The 15,034-nt window shown below is 38.7% G+C and overlaps 1 protein-coding gene across 3 annotated transcripts in view; it reads left to right on the top strand.

Annotated features, from left to right (window-relative positions):
• The window catches only part of VRK1 (VRK serine/threonine kinase 1), a 48,553-nt gene that overhangs the window by 23,187 nt on the left and 10,332 nt on the right, over nucleotides 1–15,034 (top strand). For 2 of the 3 annotated variants that reach the window (XM_067555086.1, XM_067555087.1), the window contains 3 exons: nucleotides 1,052–1,230; nucleotides 11,936–12,035; nucleotides 12,349–12,424. In XM_067555086.1, the coding sequence (XP_067411187.1) occupies nucleotides 1,052–1,230; nucleotides 11,936–12,035; nucleotides 12,349–12,424 (355 nt within the window). The remainder of the gene's footprint in view (nucleotides 1–1,051; nucleotides 1,231–11,935; nucleotides 12,036–12,348; nucleotides 12,425–15,034) is intronic. The other variant, XM_067555088.1, reaches the window with a different exon arrangement.

Below are 15,034 nucleotides of genomic sequence, written 5' to 3'. Positions count from 1 at the left end.
CCCAATGAGGACCAGTGGTTCTCAACCTCTTTACCATTGTGGGCTGCATATGCAGCGCTCTGTGCTATGTGGACCTCATCCACACACAATATGTATCTACTACCTGGGCCATAACTGTGTGTTCATTGGGCGGTGGGTTGAGAACTGCTGGAGTAGAGCCAGTACCTGCTTCGGCTTCCCTAAACAGCAGCAAAGTAAACTGACCAGTGTTTTGAATAGCAGTAGTTAAAACTTACAACACAGGTACATTTTCTTTCTGTTCAAGCTTAGCAAAAGTATGAACAGCAGCAGTCACTAGTTTAGTTTGTGGACTAGAAGACAGCATTGCACTGGCTCACACTCATTCCATATTTGGAAACCTCACAACCGTAAGGGCTAGAAATTTAATTTTTATAATCAACTTAAATTCTTAAAAAGTGTTTGTCTGTGAGAGCTTGTTACTTGCCATATGAGAGTCTGTTAGCAGATTTTTAAAGTCCTGACGTTAACTATAAATGCTTTTTTACAGAAATTAGAAATGAAAAAATTCTCTTGGATCACCCAATCCTAATTGTCAGTAAAGGACTGTTTCCTGCTTATTAGTATTTTAGCAACTATAGTTTTAAAGGTGAAATGATGAAACTTCCTTGTCTTTGATTAAAATAAAATAAATTAGTTTTTTTTCCTTGAGCTACCTGGCAAAGTTCTAGGCTCAGGCTTTTATTTCACATATAGATGATCTTAAATGCAGGGAAGAAATATCAATTGAATAAAAGGTTCACTGTAGAGGAGATAAGCATATTCAAAAATAGTTTTTAAAAGTTGAATATTTTCTTCATTGTAATGAATGTAGAAAAGTGGTGCTGTGATCATTTGTTAATGAGCCCTGCAATGATTGCCCCCCCCCCCATTTCTAAAATATACTGTATTTAAACAGCCATAATTGTGTTTAAATATCCATGTCAAAGAATCACAAAAAGGTTGTATACATAATTTTCTCACATTTTTAGTTAAAACTTACTGATTACCAACTGTTTTACATAGAAATTAATTGTATGTACTGTTCCCTCAGATGAAATAGCCAAGTACATGGAAAAGATGAAGTTATTGAGCTATGACGAGAAACCTCTTTATCAGCATTTCCGGGAAATACTTTTGCAGGGTCTTAAGGCCATTGGGCAAAAGGATGATGGAGTACTGGACTTCAGTTTGTCACAGAATGGAGACTTGCGAACCAAGCCTGTACAAAAGGTTTCTTCTTTTTACTTTTTAATGGATCTTTTTTAAAACTACATAAAAGAACTAAATAAAGTGAGAGGGAAAATGGATGTCACAATTAGCTCAAATAGGAAAGTAAGGAAAGCTAGTCTCAAATGTTTGTTTGCTTTACAGTATATTTCATAAGCAGACACGTGGGCTAATTTTAATTTAACTAATTGCTTTGAAAGTTTTTAATATAGCATAATGTTAGCAGGTGCACTTTTAAATGCAATAAATAATACCTTTGGTAACAGAATGTATATTTAGTCGTAATGACATTTGAACAGATGAATATTTCAGTTAATTTACACACTTTTTTTCCATAGTCTAAAATAATCCAGATGGGCCAAAATGTAAGGTAAAATGAGAAGTCTAGTTAGCCTTTTGGTTTCATTTCAGGTTTCTTACCTTACATACCTAGTCCTAAATACTTACTTTTAAATTAGCATCCTTATGTCAACAATTTGCTCCTGGAATTCATGTATTATGTACAATGTTATTTGTACTATCATACCACCTAGGAGATCCAGCCATAGACTAGGAGGAGCCCATGGTGATAAGAACAAAAAGATGTTCTTTATGAACAATTACTAGATTAGGGGTATATTAATCCTTTTATTTAGGCTTGACAGATTTTTTTTTTTTTAAATTTTGATGGATAATAATGTTAAGTGTATTTTATTTTATCCACTTAAATTTTCATTTAGGAAATGGGGGGGGGGAGGGAATCAGACAATTATTTAATGACCGTAAATATTGAGATTCAAAAAGTTAAGTTATAAAGCTTTACAATACAAATTTTCAATATCACATGTCAAAAGATACAAAGTAAATATCCTTAAATCAAACTCTTAAGTTCGCAAACAGCATTTTTCTTTGCTTATCTGTACATTTAATTGATTATTAATGGAAATACTTTTTGTTTGCGTGTATGGTGAAATCGATTTTAATCGACATAAATCGAATCCTTCCACAGATGTTTGAGTAGATTAAATTTGCTCTCTCATATGGAACCTTGTTGTGTAGAACATTTGCACAAGTAGATCTTTCCAATTGGTAAAAGGTACAACCATACATTTACACCATGGAGGAGATTTTATAATTCACACATTTCAGAAAAGGATGCTAGCATATTAACTTCATAGGTGCATAGATTTCACATAATCAATTTACAACTGCTTGTGTTGGATCTATGGATGTTTATATGCTAGTGGGACCAATTCTTAGTGAAAGCTATAGTTCTATACATATGCAAAAAACCCACTGGCAAATTTATTCACAGATGTAAATTTCATCATTTCATGAAAATTGCACCCTAATTTTTGTGGAAAAGGTGCAATATGCTATGAAGAATGATACTGAGCCATTAATATAACTAAAATTGAAGCCAAGTTACAAAACAAGCATTACTGTATTGCTTGTATATGACAAAACTCAATAGTTGGAGGCAAGTAACTGGGTGACAGCCATTTAGACTTGATTCTCACTAACAGGGAGGAATTGGTTGCGAAACTGAAGGTTGACGGCAATGGGGGTGAAACTGATTGTGAAATAATAGATGTCATAATTCTAAGGAAAGAAAGGGTGAGAGAAGCAGAATGGGGACAATGGACTTCAAAAACTCAGAGTTCAGCAAACTCAGGACTGGTATGTAAGGTCCTGTGGGAAGAAAATCTAAGGGTTAAAGTAGTTGAGGAGAGCTGGCAGTTTCTCAAGGAGATGATATTAAAGGTGCAGCAGCAAACTGTCTCAAACAAATGAAAGGTAAGTATAGTAAGAGGCCAATATGGCTACTTTAGGAGCTCTTTAATCACCAGAAAATCAGATAGGAGTCCTACAAAATGTGGAAATATGGACAAATGGCTTAGGAGCAATACAGAAGAATAGCACAAGCATGTTAGGGATGAAATCAGAAAGGGTTGAGGCTCAAAATGAGTTACATCTATCAAGGCACATAAGACCATATATAAATGTATTAGGAGCAAGGGAAAGACAAAGGAAAGTGTAGATCCTTTATTTAGTGGGGAAGGAGAGCTAATAATGGATGACCTCACGAAGGCCAAGGTGTTTAATACCTATTTTGCTTCTGTTGTCTCTAAAAAGGTTAGTGATCACCAGATACTCAACACAGTATTAACAACAACGGGGAAGGAATTCAAACCAAACTAGGGAAAGAACAAGTAAAAGTATATTTAGATGAATGAGATGTATTCAAGTTGGCAAGGCCTGATGAAATTTACTCTAGGGTACTTAAAGAACTAGCTGAAACAATCTTGGAACTGTTTGCAGTTACCTTCAAGAACTCATGGAGGAGACAGGTAAGATCCCAGCGAAAACTGGAGAAGGTCATACATTGTACTGATCTTTTAAAAGGGGGAACAAAGAGGACCCAGGCAATTATAGACCAGTCATCCTAACTTTGGTACCTGGTAAGATGCTGGAACAAATTAAGTGCTTACAAATTGATTGTTTAATAGAGGATAATAGGGTTATGAGAAATAGCCAACATAGATTTGTCAAGAACAAATCATGCCAAAGCAACCTAATTGCCTTCTTTGACAGTGTTTTGGTCTAGGGGGTAGGGAGGAAGCAGTAGGCGTGATATATCTTGATTTAATAAGGCTTTTGACACAGTCCCATGTGACATTCTGATAAGCAAACTAGGGCAATGTGGTCTAGATGAAATTATTGTAAAGTGAGTGTACAACTGCTTGAAAGACTACTCAGAGTAGTTATTAGTGGTTTACTGTTAAACTAGTGGGGACATATCAGGTTGGGTCCAGCAGAGGTCCATCCTGGGTCCAGTACCATTCAATATTTTCATTAAGACTTGGATAATGGAGTTGAGAGTATGCTTATAATATTTGTGGATGACACAAAACTGGGAGGGGTTGCTAGCACTTTGAAGGACAGGATTAAAATTCAAAATGAGCTTGACAAACTGGAGAACTGGTCTGAATTCAACAAGATGAAATTCAGTAAAGCCAAGTTGAATGTACTACATTTAGGAAGGAAAATTCAAATGCACAATTACAGAAAGGGGACTAACTAGATAGGTGGTGGTACTTCTGAAAAGGATCTGAGGATTATAGTGGATCACAGATTGAATAAGGGCTGGTTCACACTGACCGTGCGATTCGGCCGCAGTCAACGGGAGTTACGCAAACTACACAGAGTAGTTTGCGTAACTGATGTCAACTGCTCAGCTTCCCTTCTGCGCGCTGTTCACACTGCGCTGAGTGTTCCCATCGACTCAGCACTATGCTACTTGAGGGAGTGGACTTACTCAGTCGACTTCCTGATCGATTGAGCGGTCAGTGATACCTGCTCAATCGATCCTGAAAGATAGATCTGGCGGCAGCGATTTTGCTGCCGTCAGTGTAAATGTAGCCTAAGAGTCAATGTGATGCAGTTGTGAAAAAGGCTAATATTCTGGGGTGCATTAACAAGAGTGCCGTGGGTAAGACATGGCTTATAAATGTCCTGTTTTATTTAGTACTGGTAAGGCCTCAGCTGGAGTACTGTGTCCAGTTCTCAGTGCCACACGTTAGGAAAGATGTGGATAAATTGGAAAGAGTCCAGAGGAGAGCCACAGGAATGATAAAAGGATTAGAAAACCACCCGGCCTACGAGGAAAGGTTAAAAAACTGGGCATATTTAGTCTTGAGAAGAAGACTGGGGGTGGGGACCTGGTAAAAAATCTTCAAATATAGTAACGGCTATTAAAAGAGGACTGGGATCAATTGTTCTCCAAGTCTGCTGAAGATAGAAATTCCCCTCCCAATAGCTAATCCCAAACCCCTCTGATGCAAATTAAGACCATTACTTTTTGTTCTAACTATAACGGTAGTTAAGCTCTGGAATAGGCTTCCAAGGGATTCTGAGGAATCCCTGTCATGTGAGATTTTGAAGAACAGTTTGGGACAAACACCTGTCAGGGATGGTCTAGGTTTGTTTAGTTCTGCCTCAGTACAGACAGCTGGATTAGATGACTTCTCAAGGTTCCTTTCAGCCCTACATCCCTGTGATTTATGAGAGATTCATCTAGGTATTGAAATATATTTTGTACAGAGCTATGTTGTACACAGCAATTTTAATCAGTAACATATTTCTAAACAAACACAGAAAAAGGGTAAGAATTTTTCACTTTCTTGTTGTAGTGGAATAGTATGTTAGATTTAATCTAATTACAAAATAGTAAACAGCGACCTTTAAACAAATAATTGATTTAAAAAAAAAAATGCCGACTCCACCCATGACAATGAAATCAAGGGGAGTCCATTAAGTTTGTGGATGGGATTTTTGGCTCCTCTAACGTCAACCAGAATTGCATATACACATGGTGCTCTACAAGTATTGATTGAAGAGGTCATGATAAATGTATAGTACATGCATGCTCTCTCCCTATCTAATATTAATTGATGGTCAGTCAGCCATGCATTTAAGATATCATGTGCAGAAAGTATGAAACAAATCCAAAGCTGCAGGAGATTGAAGTCCTCTGAAGTAATACCTCAAGCTTTTCTAAGTTATGGTTTTGTATAGGAACTACTCCCCTGGTTTAAAAATTGCATGACCATCATTTCATTATCAATCTTTCTGCTGAATCAGGTGTAAAGATCTGCCCAGCAAGGAGAGCTCTTTCATATGAATTCTCCTCCCTCTGTGGATCAACATGGTTTGGACATGTGTGTTGAACAAAATGTTTCTATTGGTTGGTTGACTTCTTTGCTGAATTAGGTTGACTTGCTGCAGAGCCGATATCTGTGACCTTCTGAGTCTTTTGTGTCCTTGTGTCCAGCACAGAAGACTGTAGATTCCCATTGAATCAAGCCCTAGCTTTTAAAACTTAATGTATTTTCCTTAAGCCAGGTCCAATTTCTACCATTCCCTAGGTGGTGACATTATTTAACTATAGGGTTTTTATTTTGTTTGTTTGAATGCATTGAGGTTTTTATTTATTGTGCCCCTTTTTGTGTGTTCTTCTGGTGGGGTGCCATAGGCCTAGTTAGCTTTCATTCATTTGCCATGGTTTTGTTGAAGTGTTTACACTTAGTGCAGAATATAGGTCTTATAGCTCAGTGGTTCCCAACTTTTTTACTAAGGTGATCCACCAACTGCATTTTATCAGTGGTTTTTTTTTTTTTTTTTTTTTTTTTTTTTTTTTGCAACCCATCCAGGGTCCAAATTCATGGGAGGGCCCCAAAATGATAGGCCAGCATCTTTCTCTTCTGCCGCTACCTCCTCACCCTGCCAATCAGGGCATCAGCCACCCACAGTAGCACCCTCCTCCCTAGCACCGCAATTCTAATCCTGGCCCAGTGCAGAGAGGAGGTCCTATAGGGAGTGGGGTAGAGTTGGAAAGCAAGCCTGCCTCTTAGTCACCCTGCAGCAGCAGGTCCTGTCCCACTGCGCTGGGCCTGGCTCCCTGAATTGCAACCTGATGCACAGGGTCACAGTGCCACTCAGGTTTGACTTGGCTGTGCCAAAGTGTACTTTCTGTTGCAGTAACCTAACATGCCAGAAAGCCCTTGCATCTATGCTAGATTTTCTAGGTCCAGTATTTCAGCTGAGGCTCCAGGATGAAATGGAAGGGACTGTGCCACTCCTACTGCCAGGGGCCTGTCTTACGCTATTCCAGAAGGCTCACTGGATCACGAGAGGGTTGGTTCTCACCAAGGAAGTCCGCCTTTCCTGGAAGTTTTTTGTGTTTTGATGACTGGTAGAATGCATGGTGAATTGCCTGCTGGATGTAAAGGTAACTGACCTTCCGAAAAAAACAAGAATACTGTAACACTTTAAAGACTAAAATTCCTGCGGGCATAAGCTTTCGTGGGCTGCAACCCACTTCGTCAGATGCATGGAATGGAAATCACAGATGGGAGGTATAGATGTACATCCAAGGGTAAGAAACAACAATGGGGAGGGCAAGTCTGAGATATCTACATAGCCTTGTAGATAGTGCTGGGAAGGAACTGCTGGTCATGATACATAGGGAAAGGTAGGATAGAGGTCTTGGGGGCCAAATTTGGGCTGCAAAGTAAGAGATTAAAATCCAGGACCTCCATGGTAGCATTCTCTGAAATGTTTACAGTTTCATGCACAGGGCCAGGAAGATAGACAGAAGTGCAAGGTCTAAGTGCATGGATGTGATGATGGTATAGGGGAAGGGATTAGGTTTATTTGGAATGGAGAACCTTATGGGGAAGGAGGAGCCTATACAGGAGGGATGGGTGGGCTCCACATTAACCAAAATGGAACCATGCTCCTGGCACATAAAATTAAAATAGTTTAGAAAACCCTGTATAACCAGTCATCTGAGGGAAAACTGACAAGTGTAGAGGAGCCTGACATTTCAGGCGAAGACATCCCTTGAAGAATTTATTAAAGGGGGAACTCTGTCCTAGTATAGAGGATAGAAAAGAAGGTGGTAAAGAACAGTATGAACTAGTGAGCAACAGTCACATCAGAGTCTCATTTAAACATAACACATGAAGGCAAGCAACTAAATATTGACAAAATGTACAAGTGCTTATATACAAATACTAGAAGTTTAAATAATAAGATGGGCTAACTAGTATGTCTGGCATTAAATGAGGATATTGATATAAAAAGCATTGAGAAACATGGTGAAATGCAGATAAACAATGGGACATCATGATACCAGAGTACAAATATGTAAGAATTACACAGTAGGTTCTGTTGTTGGAGCTGTGGCACTGTGTTTAAAAAAAAAAAAAAAAAATCAAGGTGAAAATCTTAAATCCATCCATAGAAATTCCATGCTTGAATAATGCATAGAGCAGAAGGAATATATTACTGACCACTTGACCAGGATGGTGACAGTGACACTGAAATGCTAAGGGAGGTTAGAGGCTACAAAACCAGAAAACACAATAATAATGGAAGATTTCAGCTGTCCTCATATTAACTGGGTAAATGTGATGTAGAGGATGTGATGCAGAGAGAAAATTTCTAGACACCATAAATGGCTGCTTCTTGGAGCAGTCTGCTTCTCTAACCCACATTTTTGATTTTGTCCTAAGTGGATGCAGGATCTGGTCCAACAAGTAACTGTAACTGAACTGATAGTGACTATATTGTAATTAAATTTAGCATCCTTCTAGGGAAGAAAATGCCAAAATAAAATAAAATAAAACCAAACCCACCAAAGTGACATTTAACTTTAAAAATGGAACCTACATAGAAGGACACTGTTTAAATGGAAATTAAAAATAGCAGTCACAAGGGTAAAATGCCTGCAAGCAACAGAGACTACTTGAAAACATTATAATAGAGTCTCAGACTAAATGTATACCCCAAATCAAAAAAGATGGTAGGAGGACCAAAATAATGCCACAATTACTAAATAGCAGAGTAGTGGAGCCGTTAGAGACTAAAAGGCGTTCTTTAAAATTTGGAAGTCAAATCCTACTGAGGAAAATAGGAAGGAGCATAAACTCTAGCAGGTAAAATATAAAATTATAATAAGGCAAGCCAAGAAAGAATTTGAGAAGTAACTTGCTAAAGTCACAAAAACTAAGTGTATCAGAAGCAGGAAACCTGCTAAACAGATAGTGGGACCACTAGATGACAAAAGTGTTAAAAGAGCACTCAAGAAGATAAAAGTTAACTTTTTGCATCAGTCTTCACTTCAGAGGATGTGTGGAAGATACCCACATCAGAGCTATTATTTTTGGGTGACCAATCTGAAGTATGGTCCCAAATAGATGTGTCCATACAAGAGATTTTAGAGCAAATTGATAAACTAAACAGTGATAAGGCACCAAGATTAGAAGGTATTCATCCAGGTGTTTTGAAGGGACTTAAATATGAAATTGCTGAACTTCAAACTGTGGTATGTAGCCTATCACTGAAATCAGCCTATGTACCAGATTACTGGAAGGTAGCTAATGTATCACTTATTTTTAAAAAGGCATCCAGATGAGATCCTGGGAGTTGCAGGCCAGAGAGCCTAACTCCAGTACAGGGTGAACTGGTAGAAACTATAATGAAGAACAAAATTACTGCACATAGGTAAACACTATTTGTTAGGAAAGTCAATATGGCTTTTGTAATGGGAAGTCATGCCTCACCAATCTAGTAAAATTCTTTGTGTGTGTCAACAAGCATGTGGATAAGGGTGATCCTGTCGATATCATGTACTTTGATTTTCAGAAAGCCTTTGACAAGAAAGCCTTTGACCAAAGTCTTTTTAAAAAAAAAAAACAGGGGATAAGAGTATGGTCCTCTCATGGATCAGTAACTGGCTGAAACATAGGGTAGGAAAAAAAGGTCAGTTTTCAGAATGGAGAGCAGTGAATAGCGGGGTTCCGCAGTACTGTGTGTTGTTCAAAATATTCATTAATCTGGAAAAGGGGTGAGCAGTTAAGTGGCAAAGTTTGCAGACAATATAAAATCATTCAAGATAGTTAAGTCTAAAGCAGACTGCAAGGAGTTAGTGGGATCTCACAAAACTGGGTAACAAAACACAGATGAGATTCAGTGTTAAGTGCAAAGTAATGCACACTGGGAAAAATTATCCCAACTATGCCTACACAATGATGAGTTCTAAATTAGCTGTTACGATCCAAGAAAGAATTGGTGTCACTATGGATGGTTCTCTGAAAACTTCAGCACAGTGTGTAGCAACAGTCAAAAAAGACTAACAGTAATTAGGAACTATTGGGAAAGGGATAGAAAATATCATCATGCTACTGTATAAATCCATGGAGTGTTTACAGTGTAGAAAAGAGACAACTAAGGCAGGATATAAAAAGTGTATAAAATCATGAATGGTATGGAAAAAGTGAACAGAGAAGTTATTTACCCTTTCAGACTACAAAAACCAGAGGTCACCCGATGAAATTAATAGGCAGCAGATTTAATACATGCAAGAGGAAGTACTTTTTCATGCAATGCACAACCAACCTGTGGAACTCGTTGCCATGGGATGGCTCAAAGTATAACTAGGTTCAAAAAAGAACTGGATAAGTTCATGGAGGATAGGTCCATCAATGGCTTGTTAGTCAAGATGATCAGAGATGCAACCCCATGCTTGATGTGACCCTAAATCTCTGATTACTGGAAGCTGGTATGCCCAAGCTCTGTCATAACGAGAAGCTACCAACATTGTATTCCAGGGGAAGCCTCCATAACATTGATAGCACTCCATAGCTTTTGGAAAAGAAACAGTAGAAATATGGATCACAGTGATTCGTACCTCCTTCTCACATTCTGTGTCAAACACACAGGTATTGCTTTTGTGAGATGAATACTGTCTGATTTCTGTTGCCATGCGATTCACCTGCATCAAGATTAAGCGAGTCTTTTTTTATTAAATAATCTTGGAAACAAGATAAATGTACTTTGCTTTTGTGTAGAATGTACTTGATATCTGTATTAACAATGAGTGTTTAAAATCTCTTGCAGTATAATCAAGAGGAATGCATTATCTCCTGTATAAAGGCAATACAGTGCTGAAATATTCCTCCTTAATTTTGGTCAGAACGAACAAAAGTGTCTGTGTTTATTCCTGCCTAATGCATCACAAATCTGCTGACATGCTAACCTTGGAGTCTTGGCTGGCGTTAATCAGGCCTGTGCACCGGCAGGAAAGATGTACCTAATGCACTCCATCAGTGCAGTTTGCATATGGAAGTTCTCACAGGGGAGCTGCCCTGTGCCAGCTGAAGGTTACCTGCCCACTGCAGTTATTGTATGTAATTATCGAACCAATCTGTTCAGCCCAGCAGGGTTTAGATGGTAATCATGAAGCAACACTTTGGAAAGGAAAGATGTGATGTGCTCTCCCCTTCTACTATCAGCTACGTGAAGTTGTAACCCTTTTAAAGATATTTTAGTAAAACAATACATTCTTATTCAGTTACTAAAAAAGCAAGTTAAACTTCCGCAATGTTTAGCAAAGATGCTTTTATGTATGTGGGCCAACACATCCTTTACAAAATGATGTAGCTTTAAGAAGAAAAGGTTTCCATAGCCACCTTAAGAATACTTAATACACAGATAATAACTGCTATATATTCAGAGGTTTTTAAGATAATGTGTCTTGAACAGAGTTCAGTTTTCCCTTGTAGCTCTCTTTGGAAGGGAACCTGTAGTTACCATTAGGAAAAATAATGTGCTGTCTGTGGGTGTTAGATACTTTTTAACTGTACAAAAAAAGGCCTTAAGCAAAAACATGGATTCAGATAAAGTTTGACTTAATACTGTATATGTTAATTGCTAAAATTATAATTAACTTTAGTGTTGAGCAAGAACATTTTCTGTTATTTTAGGATATTCAGATTGATCATTCTCCTGTGATAATTATTTAATTTTAGTAATCATTTAAATTTGAGGCCTTGATTTTGAAATGTGGATTGTTGTTGTTTAAAATAGTTCACATTTTAAGAATGTTTTTAATTTCTTTTTGTAAAGAGGTAAAACTGAATTGTATGTTGTAATCAGTACCGTATCTAACTTTTGGATTAATATTTTTGAGTCAGTTGCCTTCTGCAAATGGGCAGTGAATGTTCAGATCAGGCATTATGGAAATTGTGACAAATGACGTTAGATGACTTAGAATCATGGCATAACACATGTAAATAGCTTCTTCCTCACTCTTATTTAGTCGGTCTACTTGGAACTTCTGCTGTTGTCTCAACCACTTCCTTTTCTTTACTTTTTTTTACAGAAGAGAAGAAAGGCAGCGGCAACAGCCACCACAGAGGAAAGTATTGGAACAGACCGGGAAGAGGTGGAAAGTCCACGAAAGAAGAGACCTGCTCGTTGTAGTAAGTCAAAAGCAATTCTTCCAATAATCTGTGCTCTTCACCCCCTCGCTGTTGAAAATTAAAGTCCTACCTTAAAATTTTTGGCTTTAATGGCAGATAACTTTAGGAAAATTGAGGTTTAGTTATCTGACCTACATGCAGCAATTATATGAATATGTTCACTATGTATACATATCATATAAAGCTGATGGGACTGTTAGTTGATAAATATTGAAAGTTTTTCCCTGCCCCTTTTACCATAGGTCATTCTCCCCTTCATTTTCATTTTTTTTTTTTTTTTTTTCTTCCCCTGTCTTGTCCAATTCACTATCAGGAAATCTTGACTCCTCAGGATCAATTCATCACAGCATATTACAGCCAGAAGCTAGTAGCAGCAGCACCTTAGAACAGTGAGTGGATTTGAAGTTCAAGAAAGAAGTAGTTTTAAGGATAGAGAATTATGAAAATAGAATTTGAAATAATTTGATGCATTTTTGAATAATTTATCTTTTCTTAGAAAAAACATATTAGTACAGTAGTGTTACTATAAATTAAGATTCATTGGTAAAGCTGTCTGGGAAACCTTGTATAGTGCATATTCACACTGTTTCTGTCTTTAGCCTGTGCTATGCATCCCTTGCATAGATGAGAAATGAATTCATCTAATTAGAAAAATAGTGAATTACTCTGCAGAATTTTTGTTTCAGATCATATTTTTCAAATAAAAGTGAAAAGTGCAGTGGTCATGGTTAAGCATATACAAATAATAAAGCAATGGAAGTCAGAAACATTTGAGTTTTTGACAAGCAAGACTGATTTTTATGGCAAACGCAGAAGGGAGGGAAGGAAGGAAGGCGGGGGAAAAAATGATGCTATACTTCAAGTAGAATTTATTAATTGAGCCTAGTATTATGTTACTGAGGTGCCTATAAGTGAAGATGAGGAAGAGTTTAAGGAACTGCAGTTATGAGATGGTAATAACTCTCATACCTGAACTGAAATTTAAACCCACCTTCCCCAGATTTTTGGGAGGTAGAGTTGAATTCTAATCCTTGACTCTGACCTCTGCCAGGTCAGAGTAATCAGTTTTAAAATAAAAGTGCAAAAAGCACATTTATCAATTCAGTGTTAGTTTGAAAATTGGAAAGGCTAGTTCAGCTTCTAACTGAGGAGATAGAAATATCACCACCCCATCTGATTTGGCGAGGGTTTTTGCCAGTTGAATCAAAAATCTTGGAAGATTTTTGTGACCACCAAATCTGTACACTAGTTGGGACTTGCCAGTAACTTGAGCCCCAGGTACTGGCCTAAACCTGATCCAAACCTGGAAACTGCATTCTTGTTCCTTTCCTAGTTAAAGTATTCATGATACCTTTTGTGCCTGATGTATATTCTTACTTATTGCATTGCCTTCTAAAATTTGAGTTAAGTATTAAGTGTGTTGTGTGTGTCAGTTTGGATCTCTCTGAAGGTACACCTGTGCCCTATGCACATGAACACAGAATCTTTTTTGAGTAACAGTGTCTGTCGGGACCATACGTGTTCTGTGCCACTTCATGCTTTCATGTGAGAGCTTAAAAGATGGAGTGGCTGTGACACTCCCTCAGTTCCCTCAAAGCATGCATGCCAGCAAAATGGAACTTGACAAGTGTCCCACCTACCATTCTTCCTTGAGCTTCTAATGCACTACAAATTATCCGATGAAGAAAACCCTCTTCAATTCCATGTTTCTAACTGATTTGGATGTTCCAAAAATATAAATAAAAACCTAGGGTATGATCCCACTCAGGGTTGAGGCATTTCATGTCAGCGGTCCTCAAGGTGGACTCAACCCATAGGGGTTAAACTCTTTGAAATGATCTTGTGCCCTTATTTGTCAAGCACAGCAGATGACTTTTCTGCTTTGGGGACGGGCACATCCCTGACACATGCTCAATCTGTCTTTCGTGCTTGGCCCACATTTGAGCCTTGTCTTTCTCAATTTTCAAATTACACCTCCTTGAGCAATCCATGAAAGTCATGTTCAATCCTGCAGAAAAGAGAGCCATGGAGTCTAAATTAAGGAGTCAATCCACAGCAAGTGCTGCAGAAACCAGGCACCTTATCATTGTTCCAGTAAAAAATCATCAGAAAGGGCACCAAGACCATGAAGACACTGACCACATTGACACCTGCACCCTGGCATCGATGGCCTCTCATCAAGTGCATTGGCACAGACTCTGGGACCCATGTCTTCACAAAGTGCCAAGCAACAGACCCGAGTGCAAATACAGCTAAGAGTGTGTAGTGGTTTCATCCTTCAGGAGGACTTTGGAGGAATGTTCTGAGACAAATCTTCTAAGCCCTCCTTGACGTTAAGAGCACGGAGCATGGTCCCAACTATGAAGAATGTGCAGGAGATGGCAGTACTTGTGCTGATTTTGACACTGGATCCAGTGCAGGTACTGAGGTATGCCTTGGAGCCCTCAGGCCGCTTGCAGCCCAATCAGCATGCAGCTGCGGCCCACGTGATAGCCTTAGGGCCATACAAGTAGTATCTCTATTGTGTGGATGTGGCCTACGTAACACAGAGCTGCATATGCTGCCCACAATGGTAAATAGGTTGAGAACCACTGCCTTAGAGGTACTGCCATCTCCTCTCTCCTTAGTACCAGGACAGGCACCTCACCAGAGGCCCTGGCAATGGGTGTACTCCAGTAGGATCACTGTTCCAAGAGATGTACTTCTATTCACCATTTCCAACTCATTCCTCCCCTACATCAAGTAGGGAACCCACTCCTATCAGATCATAAAAGGATCCTAGAGGGAGTTGTGAAAATGTTCCATCCTTACTGGCAGTAGACAAGTCAACATCAATCTGGCCAGTACTTTTAATCTTCCACCTTGGCCTTATTGGGCCAGCTGAGGTACCTTCCCACTTGTCAAGGAGCAGACCCACATCATGTGTCCAGGAAAAGGAGGTCTCAATCATTATCGACCTCAATGGCCAGGCCTCTCACCAGAAATGGAGGAAGCCCCTC

This window comes from Emydura macquarii, unplaced genomic scaffold (assembly GCF_026122565.2).
Source record: "Emydura macquarii macquarii isolate MOO-44397 ecotype Brisbane River unplaced genomic scaffold, CSIRO-AGI_Emac_v2 contig_1551, whole genome shotgun sequence".
In the NCBI taxonomy this organism is placed as follows: Eukaryota; Metazoa; Chordata; order Testudines; family Chelidae; genus Emydura; species Emydura macquarii.
This window is presented reverse-complemented; position numbering and strand designations above follow the sequence as displayed.